Source organism: Dendrobates tinctorius, unplaced genomic scaffold (genome assembly GCF_039654945.1).
Source record: "Dendrobates tinctorius isolate UK_male_01 unplaced genomic scaffold, ASM3965494v1 ptg000020l, whole genome shotgun sequence".
Classification (NCBI taxonomy): Eukaryota; Metazoa; Chordata; class Amphibia; order Anura; family Dendrobatidae; genus Dendrobates; species Dendrobates tinctorius.
The window spans coordinates 4952501-4968764 of NW_027361688.1; the positions used below are offsets into that span (position 1 = coordinate 4952501).

At 52.8% G+C, this 16264-nt stretch overlaps 1 protein-coding gene across 4 annotated transcripts in view; it reads right to left on the bottom strand.

The window, feature by feature from the left end:
• LOC141083327 (solute carrier family 23 member 1-like) overlaps positions 1 to 16035 on the bottom strand; it is a 35418-nt gene extending 19383 nt beyond the window's left edge. Inside the window, exons 1-2 of one of the 4 annotated variants that reach the window (XM_073567513.1) lie at positions 15841 to 15931; positions 3587 to 3648 (exon numbers count right to left, since the gene is read on the bottom strand). In XM_073567513.1, coding sequence (XP_073423614.1) covers positions 3587 to 3637 — 51 coding nt within the window. In that variant the 5' untranslated portion in view covers positions 3638 to 3648; positions 15841 to 15931. Of the gene's footprint in view, positions 1 to 3550; positions 3649 to 15831 lie in introns of those variants that run through there. The other 3 variants (XM_073567512.1, XM_073567511.1, XM_073567510.1) reach the window with 3 other exon arrangements.
• Between the last annotated feature and the right edge of the window lie 229 nt (positions 16036 to 16264).

Genomic DNA, 16264 nt, shown 5'->3' on the forward strand with positions numbered 1-16264 from the left:
TAATAAATATAGAGCTAATAGATATAGAGATAGAGTAAGATAGATAGATATAGAGATAGATAGATAGACATAATAGATAGATAGATATAGAGATATATATAGAAAGATATAGAGATAGATGTAGAGATAGAAAGATAGATATAAAGATAGAGCGATAGAGATAGATATAGAAATAGATAGATATAGATAATAGATAGAGATAGAAAGATAGATAGATATAAGAGAGATAGAGAGAGAGATATATAGAGAAATAGAGATAGATAGATAGATAGAGAGAGACAGATGGAGAGAGCGAGAGAGATATAAAAAAAAAACCAAACCACAATACTCACCTCTCCTCCTGCTCCCACGCTGATCCCGGCTTCAGTGTCAGGAGCTGCCCCCTCTGCCAGACACACAGCGGGTGCGCGATGTAGTGACGTCATCGCGCACTGGCTGTGAGCCAGGAGCAGAGAGGACTGAGGGCGGCGCCGGCCCTGATGCAGAGCGGCTTACTGGGCTGGGGGCGGGGCCTCTGGGGGTGGAGACCTGAAATGATATTCACTGCTTCGCAGTGAATATTCATTTCTCTTTAGCAGCGGGGACAGGGGCTCCTGCCTCCTGACACCCGCTGCTGCTCCGCTGGCAGGGGCCCCCATAGCAGCTGCATGGTGTGCGACACACCACTGGCTGGGGGCCCCTGGAGCAGCGGGGGCCCTAGGCAACTGCTGGCCCTGTATGCCAGCAGGTGCCAGGGCCCACCAGATGCCAGGGCCCACCGGAGAATCCACCGGTTCCCCGGTGGGCCAGTCCGACGCTGTCCCTATCTGTCCTTACCTGCCCCTACTCTACCTACCTTATCATAACTAACTCTCTATCTGTCCCTCAGTGCCTGTCCCTTCCTGTCCCTATCTGCCCCTACTTCTGTCCCTCACCACCCACACCACCTTATGCTGTCCCTACCCACATTCAAACAAAATCTAGCTCTCCCTAGAGTGCGTTTTTAAAAGGAAAGGCCCCTCCAAAGCCAAGAGGCCCTCCTCACACCCAACCTTTCGAACTCCAAAGAACGCACCTTCACCAGGTCACCCAGGATGTTACTAACCACCTCTTCCCTTGGGAGGGCTTTCTGCCGCGTCGAAACTAAGCACCGTGCATTCCAAATGTAGAACCTAACCACTACACTGACTAGGAATAAAGTGCCCCGGTCTCGGCCACCCAGAGTTCTGAACGCTCCATAGGCCCACTCGGCATAGGAGAGGGACGCCAGCCGCGGCCAACGTATGGAAGCACCCACCCTGTTGTAAACCTCTGTATTAAAGGGACACTGAAGCAGGAAGTGCTCCATGCTTTCCAGCACGTCGCCACACTCCTCACGGGGACAACCCCAATCATCGGATTTCCTGCACTTCAGGTTATCCTTTACATACAGCCTCCCGTGGAAGCAGCGCCAGGTCAAGTCCCAAAACTTTGTGGGGATCTGCTTAGAATTTAAAAGCCCGAGCCCCACCTCCAGATCCCAGCCTGGGCAATCCTTAAGGGCCAGGGGCTTCTGGAAATGGGTCAACAGAACCCTCCTGTCAAGGCATTGCCGCGACATGGTCCTGATTTCCCACATTCCCAGACCCCACCGGCGGATCACCTTCAGAACCGGGGTAGCATAAGCCGGGAGATGCCCATGAGGTGTGCGGAGGTCCTTCACTTGCCCTCCTGTCTCCCATTCCTGGAAGAAGGGCCGAAGCCAACCCTTGCAGGAGACTACCCACGGAGGAGCCCTCTCTAGCCAGAGGTTGGAAATGTTGGCTTTAAGAAAGGTGTTCACTAAGAACACTACCGGGTTGACCATACCCAACCCACCTAGTCTCCTCGTGCGGTATGTGACCTCTCTCTTGATTAGGTTGAGCCTATTCCCCCATAACAGCTGGAAGAACAGGCTATAGACCCGTGCCCAGAGAGGTTCTGGCAAGATGCACACGCTGCCTAGGTAAATTAACAAGGGAAGCAGAAAGCCTTTAGCCAGTGCAACCCTTTCCCTTAGGGACAAAGACCAACCCTTCCATTGGTCCACCTTTTGGGCGGCGATCTTAAGTCTGCCCTCCCAATTTTGCTGGGGGTAGTCCCCGGGGCCAAATTCGACGCCTAGAATTTTGGCGGTGGCCTGGGGCCCTGGAAGGGTGTCCGGGAGATCAATACTAGGATCTCCCCCTCCCAGCCAGAGACTTTCACACTTATCCCGGTTGATCATGGACCCGGATGCCTCCGAGTAGCGCACTACCTCTGATATGACCCAATCCGCCTCCCCCCTCGAGGACACGAAAAGGGAAACATCATCGGCGTACGCCACCACCCTCAGAGAGGACCCAGAGCCCGCCTGGTCCATCCCGACTCCCGCCAACGGTCCACGATCTACCCTCCTTAGGAAGGGATCGATCGCGAACACGTATAAAAGCGGGCTCAGCGGACAGCCCTGACGGACCCCAGAACCCACCTCAAAAGGGCGACCTGACCAACCGTTCACCAGCGGAAAAGTCTCAGCCCCTTGGTACAAGATCTCTAACCATTTTACAAACCTCCCAGGCAGACCATACCTCAAAAGGACGGACCAGAGGTACTCATGGTTGACCCGGTCAAAGGCTTTCGCTTGGTCTAACGACAGCAAGTACCCCTTCCAGTGGCCTGCCCTACCCTGCTCCACTGCCTCCCGGACACCGAGCACAGCACTAAAAGTACTGCGGCCTGGAACAGAGCAATGCTGGGCCCCTGAAAGGAGCCGGGGTGCAAACTTCACCAGCCGATTAAACATCACTTTGGCCAGAACCTTCCAGTCCATATCGAGAAGCGCTATGGGACGCCAATTCTCGATACGGGACGGATCTTTACCCTTTGACAGAATAATTAGGGCTGACTTCCTCATTGAGTCGGGAAGAGTGCCCGAGGATAGACACTCATTAAAGAGGGGGACCAAGGAGTCCCTAAAAGTCTTATAAAACTCGGATGTTAAGCCATCCGGACCTGGCGATTTCTTGGGCCGAAGCCCATCAATGGCCAGTCTCACTTCCTCCTCCCTAATTTCTTCTGCCAAAACACCAAGAGAGGGATCACCCCCTGGCTCAGGGACGGTTTCAGCCAGGAAAGCCGACATCCTATCCCGATCCAGATCCTTCTTTTCCAAGAGGCGCGAGTAGAAGGATCTGACCACCTCCAGGATCCCTGATTTGGATCTGTTCAGGGACCCCGTACTGTCGATCAGTCCTGTCACCATCTTACAATTCACTGACATCTTACAGTTTCTGTAAGGGTCGGGCGAGCGGTACTTCCCGAAGTCCCTCTCAAAAACTAAAGATGTGTGTCTATCATACTGGCACCTCTTGAGCAAAGATTTCACTCTGGAGATTTCCTCACGGTCACCTCCAGTCGAGACAAGCTGCTCGAGTTTCCTCCCCAGAGTCTGATACAAGCGGTGCCTGTTCAGACTTCTGAGGTTCGAGAGCTGACGGAAGAACCCCGCCACCCGCTTTTTGAAGATCTCCCACCACTCTGACTTACTACTACAGAGATCCAACAGCGGTACCTGGCTCTGAAGAAAATCCTCGAAGGATTGTCTCACCTCCGCTTCTTCCAGCAGGGACGAATTGAGCTTCCACAGACCTCTTCCCATCCGAGGAGTCTCTGCAACATTCAGAGAAAAGAAAATTAAACAGTGGTCGGAGAACTCCACCTCAACGGCGGACACAGCAGAAAAGATGGCGTCCTCCTTCAAAAAAAACCTGTCTATTCTAGACCTACTGCTACCCCTATGGTAGGTGAAACCCCCGTGGCCTGGGGTGTGCCGGATGTGGACATCCACCAGGCGAGCTTCACTAGCTATGCTATTAAGCGCGACGCTGTCATAAGCCAGGCGGTCTCCGGGACCCCCCCGGTCACGGGACCTCCGTAACGGTGTTGAAGTCCCCACCGAAGACCACCTGTCGGCTCGTAAAAAGAAAGGGCTTGATCCTCAGGAAGAGACATTTACGGTCCCACTTGGACTGTGGGCCGTAGATATTAATGAGCCGGAGCTCTTGTCCCCTCATGAAGACATCTAGGATCAGGCACTTCCCCATTTCCAACTCAGTAACCCGTCGGCATTCAACATCTGCAGTCTTAAAAAGGACTGCCACCCCGCTATACGGCTCAGCCGCAAGAGACCAGTATGAGGGCCCGCACCTCCACTCCTTCCGTGCTTTAAAGATGGCCCCCATGTCCGTTAGTCTGGTCTCTTGCAAAAATAAAATTTCTGCCTCAATCCGGGAGAAAAAATCAAAGGCCGTGAAGCGAGCCGCATCTGACTTAATGCTGGCGACATTAATGGACGCCAGCGTCAACGGGGCGAGTTCAGCCATCATGGGTGATCGAGTTGGATGGCCAGTTTCTTCCCTGCCCCGCTATCACCTCCTCCTGGGGAGGCTTCCTTTTTAGGGAAGCCCCCGACGTGTCCATCCCTCCCCCCCCAGTGTCCTCGCCCCCGGGTTCCAGGCCTGTCCCCCCCTCAGGAGGAACAGTGGCCCCTGAGGGACGGACTCCACCATCCCCCGAAGGACCCTCTAGTGTTACCCGCGGCCCAGCACCCTCGTCTTGCGGATCATCATCTGAACCTCCGAGGACGCTGAACCGGTTGGAGAGTCTGATCAGAGGGGGGTCAGCGGGCCCTTCCGTATGCACTCTTGTGGTCGGGGGCGGGGGGGACTTTGAAGACTTGTCAGCCCTCTTCCCTCCCGATTTACGGTTGGCACGCTTGTTTTTGCCACCTGATGCTGTAGGCTGCCCCCTGACATCCTCGTCGACACTTTCATAACGAGAGGAGTCGTCTGAGTCAGCCGCTTTCTCCTCTCTCTCCATCCTCCTGATCTCCTCACTCACCGCACTCTCTCCCAGGGCCTCAGAGGCTTTTGCCACGGGCCTAGAGGGAGGGGCAGGCATCACCCCAGTTTCCCGAGGCTCCACCTGCCCCTTGCCTCCATGGCGTTTTTCTTGCCTCCGCTCATACGCGGGGCCCCTTGCCTTAGCATTGCCCTTCCTCACCGGTCCCTCAGCCCTTCCCCCTCCGCCACCACCTGCCACGGCAGAAGCACCGCCAGAGGTTACCCCCTCACGGTTTCCCCCCACCGGGCCTGCAGCGGTATTGGAGAAAGAGCGAGGGCAGCGGCTGAGCGGGTGACCTAGGTCACCACACAGGTGGCACCGAATGTCTTTGCACAAGGCGGCCAGGTGGCCTACCCCACCACACAACGCACACTTCTGCACCTTGCAGCTGGCGCTGAAGTGGGTGGGGTCGCCGCACTTGTGGCAGACCTTCGGTTGCCCCTGGTAGAAGACCAGGATCCTGTCCCTCCCCAAGAACGCCGAGGAAGGGATGTGGGTGACCGTGCCGCCGGAAACCTTCAGCTTTACCATGAAGGTCCAGCCCCCCGACCAGATGCCAAATTCATCCCTGTTCTTTTTTGGGACCTCGGTGACTTCCCCGTAACGAGAAAGCCACGTCATTAGGTCCACGCCTGCGAGCGACTCGTTACAAGTCACCACGGTCACTCGCTTGACGGCATTTTGGCGAGACACCGCTTGTGCAACGAAGTCTCGCCATCCGGGCTCTTCTCGCACCAGCTCGTAGTTCGACCAGAAGAGCTCAAGCCCCTCCGGCCGCACGAAACTGACATCAAAGAAGCGGGACGCCGAAGGATGTATCAGGGCAAAGATGTCATTCGCCCCGAAGCCCATCTTTAGGAGGAGCTCCACCACCTTGCTCCTGGGTGGACAAGCTTCATTGCCCCCCCACCTAAGACGGACCACATTCCTTCTTGGCGGCCCCTGCCCGGCTGTGGGGAGAGACCAAACAGTCCCTCCCTCCCTTTGATTTTGGAAGGCAGCAAGGCCGTGTCTCTCTATCCAGAAAGACAGGTCCACTGTCCTCCCCTCTACTGTTACCGACCTTTCTCCCCTTTTAAGGGCCTCCAGGAAACGGTGGTGCAAAGCGCCGTCCCTGGAGCCCGGAGGCGAGGAGACCCCCCCAGGACCACCCTGACCCCCAGCCGCGGCCCCCGCATAGTTACGTTGGGGTCTCACGACCGGGGGGGCAGATGGGCCAGCCCTCCCACCACCACTTGTGCCTGCACCCTCATTCGTCCTCCCACTCACTCTCCCATTCACTCTATTATTCCCAGCATTCACTCCAGCATTCACTCCAGCACTTTCAGCCACATTCACTCCCTCATCCATGTCACTCACATCCCCATTCACGTCCACAAACAACTCCTCAAAAATATCAGTCACCCCGCTCTCACATTCACTCACGCACTCCTCATACTCATCAGCACCAATTTTATTTATATTTACATTTTTATTTACATCAGCATTAACAGTTCCTTTGCCGCAATTTTCCCCCCCACCTGCTGGGGGCCCTAGCTGGCCAGGTGCTCCATGATTGCCCTTACTGGCCAAGAGTGCTGCTGCCCCTTTAAGTGCCTCAGCGCTGATGACATACTGCACATTTCCCTGGCTGTGCCTGGGAGTAGCAGCAGCTCTTGGTTTCTCCAGCACCATTTTTTTTTCTTTTTCAGAGTTTCTTTTGTTTTCCTTGCTCTGGGCAGGGACGGCCTCTGGCACAGCTCCCTGCCCTGCATCCTTCTTCACTCCCTCTGCCGGCTTGCCAGGGGGCGCCAGAGTCCCCGCACCCTCAGATGAAGGTAGGTGGGCTGGGGACCCCAACAACCCCCCGCCAGCTTTTGGGGGAAGCTTGCTTGCACTGCTTGGGAGGGTGGGTGGGACAGAGGGCAGCGGGCCTGCCGTGGCCACGCCCCCCCGCCAGTCACGGCCACCACGGGCAGAGCAGTGACCCCTTGCGAGGCCACGCCCCCCCACAGGTGACGCGGACCTAGCGAGCGGGACAGCGGCCGAGGAGGACACGCCCCCCCGCATGCCACAGCCTTTGCAGGCCGGGCAACACTCGGGGAGGCCCCGCCCCCCTCGCAGACCACCGCCGCCACTCTGTGCCCACCACTTGCCACGGGCAGGGCCGGCCACTCCCCCTCGTCGCCCAGTGGCGGCGGAGCCCCCCGCACGGACCCCCTTTTGGGTCGACGTGCCGGAGACCCCGCTCTTACCACGGGCGCCGCCATGGGAGCGACCAGCTCCCTGCACCGCTTCAGTTGTTGTTTGATTTTTTGCTCGCCCTTCCTAGACTTCTGGACCCCCACTAGCGATCCAGACTTAGCGGATCCGTACGTGGGGAGCCCAGAAGCCCCAGCACTCGCCGCCGGAGGTGCGGCCCAGGCTGTACCAACTTTACCTGGTGCCAGGCCAGCCCCCCCTGCCACTGAGGGCTGAGCCTGGACACCACCACCACAACCAGCACCGACCTCCATGTCGCTGCCCTGGTCTGAACTGTCACCAAATGCGACAGTCAGGTCACAACAGTCATCTCTCTCCCCGCTCCCTCGCTACGGACCCACCACAGGGCCCGAGCCGGGGTGGGTAGCGGGTTCCACACAGCGGGACAGAGGGGCCCCGGGAAGAGGAGCAAAAACCAGTTGTTCCTCCACGCCTTCAGAGGCCTTACGCCTGCGCCTCCTGTTTCTCCTCTTCCCGGTTGCCTCATCCTCCGGGCAGACTTCATCCCCAAACAACAGCGTGCCAAACCGTGCTGGGGATTCCATCTGCCGCGCTTGCCTGAGGATGAGGCAGCCCCCCTCGGTATTACTCCCACTCCCTCCATCCTCCCCCTCGCTCCTGCTTTCCTCCGCGTTACTGGAGTCCAGCGGGAGGGCCAATTGCTCAGGGGCTATCCCGCTGCATGTTACCTGACTCCTGCTGGTGTCCGTCAGGTCTTCAGGTGGAGGCGGCCCGGGTGTAGCGTGGGAGCCATCTTGCTCTTCCTTCTCCTCACTTTCCTCCACCTGGGTGGGGCCTCCTGACCCCCCAGGAGACCCACCGGCCATGGCCCTGAACCGGTCCTCGTTCCGCAGCTTCTCCTGGAAGGGGCCGCTGCCAGCCATGATGACACTTCGCCGGCCCTCCAGGGCCCGAATCTCCTCTTCCAGCCGCTGGACTGTGGCGGTGACCTCCGCTTTCTTTGAGGTACGGAGCCTGTTTTTAGATATTATCCTGGCTCCCTCCAACTTCCCCCGAAGTCTCCTCAGCTGCTTCCCGGCCTCCTCATATTCGGAGAGTTGGGCATGGATGCGGGAGGCGTAGGTGGTAGCCAACTCTCCCGCAGCCTTGGAGCCCCAGATGTTAAGGGGGGACCCCGCCTCACCTCTGCTGGCTGCTGCACCTCCGGGGGAAGGGCCCGCCACAGCCTTCACTTCAGGGGTCCCGGACCCTGGAGCCTTGCGGCCCCCTGGTGTTCGCTTTTTCCCCATCCCTGGGACTGGCTGGCTGTGCCTTGGGCCTCCTGATGGTGGATGAGGCCCCCCCACCCCCAGCTGGCTTGCCGGGGGGTGGGAGGCAGGGGCACAGCCCCGGCGCTCAGTCCCAGGTAGAGTCCTCTTTCCTGGGAAGGGGGCAGATGGAAAGTCCTTGCAGGAAAAAAAAACAAAAAAACCTCCCTTCCCAGGAGCTTAGCAAAATCCCAGCCTGCAGACGCTCAGCTGCGACGCTCCTCCTCTTCCTGGGCGTGTCCAGAGCTGCACTCACTATTCTGCTGGTGCAGTCACTGTGTACATACATTACATTACTGATCCTGAGTTACTGTCATGATCCATGCTGGATCAGGACATATAAAAAGCACAGGTAACCTTTTTTTTTTCCTAAGCTGTGCTTAAGGCTGGTTTTTGCCCCCGGTGGCCATTAGGATTATTGCACTGTGGTGTCGTTTGTTCTAAGTTTACCTCCGGTGGTGGTGAACGTCATTGCACTCTAGTTTCTTTAGTTAAGTGCACATGATTATATTGCAGGTGTGATTGCTAGCTCTGCTATAAAAGAGTCACAGGTGTTGCAATCAGCGTTGGTGATAGTGTTCATTTCAACCATCCTTGGTGGAGGAAGGATCTAGAGAGAGGTCCTGGCAGCTCACTCAGAGCCCTGGTGTGAAAGGAGTCATAGGGGATTTCCTGGTAGCTCTGACAGAGCTTGGTGGCAGCGATTCAGGAGGACAGCTGCATGCTGGTGGTGGACTCTGTTGCCAGGAGCAAGTGCAACAGAGTAAAGCTAAGTGGTGTTTCCCTGTTTGTGTTTTCTCCTTAGTGTGTATTGGTACAGCGGTGGGGCCAGTGCCTGCGCCACCCAGCTCCCTAGCAAGGGATAGGTGTAGGGTGTGCTAGGGCGACAGGTTCGTGATCGGCGCCCGGTGCGGAACCAGCATAGGGAACGTTAGGAGCGTTAGGGACACTGACTCAGGGGAGTGCAGGAGGTCGCCACATCCCCTTTCCTTATCGCAGGGCCCACCGTTGTAACTGTTTCCCTACCCCTTGTCTTGTTGTTTTAGTTACCGGCCTGCGAGCCGTGTCACACAGGACGGGTCCACGTGACATTTATCACCAACCTAACTTTTTTTCTGCTGAGCCATGGACCCAGTTCAGCCCTTTGCCCAATTGCTGCAGACCCTTACTAATGAGATTAGGGGGCTGCGCGGAGGGTTGGTGCGGCAGCTGCGGCTGTTGGTGGGCTTTGGGGGCTTGGTCCAGGAACAGGCTCAGCCAGAACCCAAGATATCCCTCCCTGACAGATTTTCTGGAGGGAGAGATCAATTCTTGTTGTTTCAGCAAGCCTGCAAATTATATTTCAGGCTGCGCCCTCATTCATCAGGAAGTGAAGAGCAACGGGTGGGAATCATTATGTCCCTTCTTAAAGGGGATTCCCAATCCTGGGCTTTCTCCCTACCGGACGATTATCCATCTTTAAAGTCCGAGAACGAGTTCTTTGCGGCTTTGGCGCTTGTGTATGGGGATCCTGATGGCGTCGCCCAGGTGGAATCTCAAATCCGTAGGTGTAAACAGGGAGCTCGGGTCGCTGAGGAGTACTGCTCAGAGTTTAGGAGATGGGCCACTAATACTCAGTGGAATGACCCTGCACTTCGGAGTCAATTCGTGCAGGGTTTGCCTCCAAAGTTGCAGGATACTCTGGTGCAGTACGCCGCTCCCAGGTCGCTGGAGGCCGTCATGTCCCTTGCCATCCAGGTGGATAGACGCCTTAGGGAAAGACGTACAGTTGTGGCCAAAAGTATTGACACCTCTGCAATTCTGTCAGATAATACTCAGTTTCTTCCTGAAAATGATTGCAAACACAAATTCTTTGTTATTATTATCTTCATTTAATTTGTCTTAAATGAAAAAACACAAAAATAATTGTCCTAAAGCCAAATTGGATATAATTCCACACCAAACATAAAAAAGAGGGTGGACAAAAGTATTGGCACTGTTGGAAAAATCATGTGATGCTTCTCTAATTTGTGTAATTAACAGCACCTGTAACTTACCTGTGGCACCTAACAGGTGTTGGCAATAACTAAATCACACTTGCAGCCAGGTGACATGGATTAAAGTTGACTCAACCTCTGTCCTGTGTCCTTGTGTGTACCACATTGAGCATGGAGAAAAGAAAGAAGACCAAAGAACTGTTTGAGGACTTGAGAAACCAAATTGTGAGGAAGCATGAGCAATCTCAAGGCTACAAGTCCATCTCCAAAGACCTGAATGTTCCTGTGTCTACCGTGCGCAGTGTCATCAAGAAGTGTAAAGCCCATGGCACTGTGGCTAACCTCCCTAGATGTGGACGGAAAAGAAAAATTGACAAGAGATTTCAACGCAAGATTGTGCGGATGTTGGATAAAGAACTTCGACAAACATCCAAACAAGTGCAAGCTGCCCTGCAGTCCGAGGGTACAACAGTGTCAACCCGTACTTTCCGTCGGCGTCTGAATGAAAAGGGACTGTATGGTAGGAGACCCAGGAAGACCCCACTTCTTACCCCGAGACATAAAAAAGCCAGGCTGGAGTTTGCCAAAACTTACCTGAATAAGCCTAAAACGTTTTGGAAGAATGTTCTCTGGTCAGATGAGACAAAAGTAGAGCTTTCTGGGCAAAGGCATCAACATAGAGTTTACAGGAGAAAAAAGAGGCATTCAAAGAAAAGAACACGGTCCCTACAGTCAAACATGGCGGAGGTTCCCTGATGTTTTGGGGTTGCTTTGCTGCCTCTGGCACTGGACTGCTTGACCGTGTGCATGGCATTATGAAGTCTGAAGACTACCAACAAATTTTGCAGCATAATGTAGGGCCCAGTGTGAGAAAGCTGGGTCTCCCTCAGAGGTCATGGGTCTTCCAGCAGGACAATGACCCAAAACACACCTCAAAAAGCACTAGAAAATGGTTTGAGAGGAAGCACTGGAGACTTCTAAGGTGGCCAGCAATGAGTCCAGACCTGAATCCCATAGAACACCTGTGGAGAGATCTAAAAATGGCAGTTTGGAGAAGGCACCCTTCAAATATCAGGGACCTGGAGCAGTTTCCCAAAGAAGAATGGGCTAAAATACCAGCAGAGCATTGTAAGAAACTCATTGATGGTTACCGGAAGCGTTTGGTCGCAGTTATTTTGGCTAAAGGTTGTGCAACCAAGTATTAGGCTGAGGGTGCCAATACTTTTGTCTGGCCCATTTTTGGAGTTTTGTGTGAAATGATCAATGTTTTGCTTTTTGCTTCATTCTCTTTTGTGTTTTTTCATTTAAGACAAATTAAATGAAGATAATAATACCAAAGAATTTGTGTTTGCAATCATTTTCAGGAAGAAACTGAGTATTATCTGACAGAATTGCAGGGGTGTCAATACTTTTGGCCACAACTGTATACAAAAAGTGCCCCCTGATGTCCTTGCTAGGGAGGAGGACCCACCAGTGCGGACGGAAGAACCCAGACAGCCCGGTGTTGTTGATACAAAAAAGGGGGTGTCTGTGGCTCGTCGTGGTGGGGGGTATGCTTTTCCTGTGGGAAACCTGGCCATTTTATGAGAGCCTGCCCAGTTCATGCCAAATCTCCTTATGAACCTATGCAAGTAGGAGGAGCTAGTTTGTGTACGGAGTTGCCTACGGTTCGGGGAGTGGTGTCGGCATGTTTGTACTGTGGGCAGACTGGTCATGTCCTGAAGGCTTGCCCATTGCGTGAGAAATTATCTGTGGCATCTGAGAAGCTGCATTCCCCTGGTCGCTTGGAGGGAGGCGACCAGGGAGTATACATTTCCTCCATTTTGCCCTCCCAAAGTATCATGTCAGCGGAGGTCTTGGCTAGCGGTGTACCGGAGGTGACACCGGTGTTTGTGGACAGCGGAGCAGGAGTCAGTCTGGTGGATGCTCGTTTTGTCCAGACTCATGGTCTGAGGTGTAGGACGCTAGCTCAGCCTATAAGCATCCGGGCCATAAACTCTGTTCCACTGAGCCAGGGGAGCTTGACCAAGGTCGTAGAGAATATCCAGCTGCATATAGGACATCATGAGGAGTCCTTGTCATGCTACGTCTTGGAGGAAATGCCAGTACCTATTGTTTTAAGCCTCCCTTGGCTGAAGAGACAGAACCCGGTAATAGATTGGTGGGCGAGGGAAGTGGTCAGCTGGGGGCACTCGTGTGAGGACTGCTGCCTAGGAACTACTGTCTCTGCCGTCTCTCTTCAACGGACCCCTTCCTCTCCGGTGAGGGCAGCAGATGTGCTGCAGGAGAGTAGGGGCAAGTCTCAACCCTCGCCATTGGCCAACCCTGGGAGGTGCAAACCTCGTGGTGGAAGGGGTTGGAGGGTGGTGTACCCCTTGGTGAGGTGCGGGGGTGTGAGTGTGGTGACACAGGGGGACGCCTCTATTGTCAATCCCAGAAAGAGTTCTCCAAGTGGTGACGAACGAACGAGTGGCAATAAGCATTCAGGTCCGAACCTCTGTGTGAACGAGCGTGTATGGGTGGCCACCAAAAAACATCCAGTAGAAGTGTGTTGTGGAGTGCTACCAGCTCATACCAAATATACACATACACAACCCGTTCCCCAGGTCAGAGCTTCGGAGATGTGTGTTGCCTCCGGAGCATACGTTGCAGGTAGTTGCAGGGGTGAACTCTGGATCTGGGCGTCCTCGCTGTAGGTGGTTCCCTGATGGGGAGTGGTCTTCAGGGTCCAGAGGCCCCTCATTAAGGGGAGGGTACTGTCATGATCCATGCTGGATCAGGACATATAAAAAGCACAGGTAACCTTTTTTTTTTTCCTAAGCTGTGCTTAAGACTGGTTTTCGCCCCCGGTGGCCATTAGGATTATTGCACTGTGGTGTCGTTTGTTCTAAGTTTACCCCCGGTGGTGGTGAGCGTCATTGCACTCTAGTTTCTTTAGTTAAGTGCACATGATTATATTGCAGGTGCGATTGCTAGCTCTGCTATAAAAGCGTCACAGGTGTTGCAATCAGCGTTGGTGATAGTGTTCATTTCAACCATCTTTGGTGGAGGAAGGATCTAGAGAGAGGTCCTGGCAGCTCACTCAGAGCCCTGGTGTGAAAGGAGTCATAGTGGATTTCCTGGTAGCTCTGACAGAGCTTGGTGGCAGCGATTCAGGAGAGAGCTGCATGCTGGTGGTGGACTCTGTTGCCAGGAGCAAGTGCAACAGAGTAAAGCTAAGTGGTGTTTACCTGTTTGTGTTTTTCCTTAGTGTGTATTAGTACAGCGGTGGGGCCAGTGCCTGCGCCACCCAGCTCCCTAGCAAGGGATAGGTGTAGAGTGTGCTAGGGCGACAGGTTCGTGATCGGCGCCCGGTGCGGAACCGGTATAGGGAACGTTAGGAGCGTTAGGGACACTGACTCAGGGGAGTGCAGGGGGTCTCCACGTCCCCTTTCCCTATCGCAGGGCCCACCGTTGTAACTGTTTCCCTACCCCTTGTCTTGTTGTTTTAGTTACCGGCCTGCGAGCCGTGTCACACAGGACGGGTCCACGTGACAGTTACCTCCTGTATTATACTCCAGAGCTGCACTCACTATTCTGCTGGTGCTGTCACTGTGTACATACATTACATTACTGATCCTGAGTTACATCCTGTATTATACCCCAGAGCTGCACTCACTATTCTGCTGGTGCAGTCACTGTGTACATACATTGCTGATCCGGAGTTACATCCTGTATTATACTCCAGAGCTGCAGTCACTAGTCTGCTGGTGCAGTCACTGTGTACATACATTACTGATCCTGAGTTACCTCCTGTATTATACTCCAGAGCTGCACTCACTATTCTGCTGGTGCAGTCACTGTGTACATACATTACATTACTGATCCTGAGTTACATCCTGCATTATACTCCAGAGCTGCACTCACTATTCTGCTGGTGCAGTCACTGTGTACATACATTACATTACTGATCCTGAGTTACCTCCTGTATTATACTCCAGAGCTGCACTCACTATTCTGCTGGTGCAGTCACTGTGTACATACATTATATTACTGATCCTGAGTTACCTCCTGTATTATACCCCAGAGCTGCACTCACTATTCTGCTGGTGCAGTCACTGTGTACATACATTATATTACTGATCCTGAGTTACATCCTGCATTATACTCCAGAGCTGCACTCACTATTCTGCTGGTGCAGTCACTATGTACATACATTATATTACTGATCCTGAGTTACCTCCTGTATTATACCCCAGAGCTGCACTCACTATTCTGCTGGTGCAGTCACTGTGTACATACATTATATTACTGATCCTGAGTTACATCCTGCATTATACTCCAGAGCTGCACTCACTATTCTGCTGGTGCAGTCACTGTGTGCATACATTACATTACTGATCCTGAGTTACATCCTGCATTATACTCCAGAGCTGCACTCACTATTCTGCTGGTGCAGTCATTGTGTACATACATTACATTACTGATTACTGAGATTTAGAGGAGGAGACTTAGCAGCTGTGTCGGGCTGCGATCACATCTTCTTTGTGTATATGACTTGTATACATGTGACATTATACCACAATCTTCCTCTAGCTCTTCTTTCTGTAGGACATCGATTTCCTATAGTATTAGTGTAACAGCGCAGTGTACAAATAGTAAGATCGGATGTGAGGCTGAAAAGAAAAGCGCCTTGTGTTGGGTGTAATAACGCGACACGTCGCCGCGTGATTGTCACCTTAAAGAGATGAAAAAAAATATTGAGGTAAATGCCAATTTTTCTCATTTTAGGAAAAAAAGTTATTTCCCCACTTCCCCAAATAATAGATCTATATAATGCCCTATACAAAAGTATCACACATTGAGCACATAATAAACCATACTGCATCCAAATAATGCATCCATACAGTGATCACATTGAAGAACAGAAAGTGCCCAAAGAAAGCAGCCATATAGTCTCCTTACAAAGTACCCAAAAGTGAAAACAAACTGATACCATACAGTGCCCAAATAATAGAGCTATATAATGCCCTATACAAAAGTATCACACATTGACCACTTAACAGACCATGCAGCATCCATATAATGAACACTGCAGACCAAAAAGTGCCCAAATAAGGCAGCCATATAGTCTCCTTACAAAGTACCCAACAGTGAAAACAATTAGATACCACACAGTGCCCAAATAATACAACTATATAAGGCCCTATATAAAAGTATCACACAATGAACACTTAACAGACCATGCAGTGTCCAAACATTGCAGACCAAAAAGTGCCCAAATAAAGCAGCCATATAGTCTCCTTACAAAAGTGAAAATTCTATCCAATGGAAAGGGGAAAACTTGTTATTTTGGGAAAAACACTATAAGTAAAAAAACCTTGGTGGGTACATAACGTGCCAATGACTCTAATTTCCCAGAATATATAAACATAGTGCCCATTTTTTCTGAAGGTAAATGTCCATAGGTTACATCGGTGACGCACTTTTCTGACCTGGAATGTTGGGTTGTCCACGCCACCACCTTCGCCACCACCTTCGCCAGCGCTCTCCTTCTCCATCTCTCCGATTGCAGGTGATAGACTGTGCTCTCTGGAGTTACCTGCCCATCCCCAGGTTGGCAGGAGGCACCGGCTCACCAACGCCTCCCTGAGGTCTGCAGGTTACCCAACACCATAAGTCAATGAGTAATGAAGGAAGGAGACAAAGTGTGAGACTTATGTAAATGAGCAGCGCTCAGCCTGGGGGTAGATCCTCCCCAGTCACTGCCCGCGCCCGGCCAACAATATCCAGAATGGCACAATTATTATTTGACTTGGCACCGAGAAGATACACAAGTCGCTTAGGGAGTGGCGAATAGATCTTGTAGGAAATTAAAGGGAATCACATGATGGCGGTATTATTTTATTACTATATTTT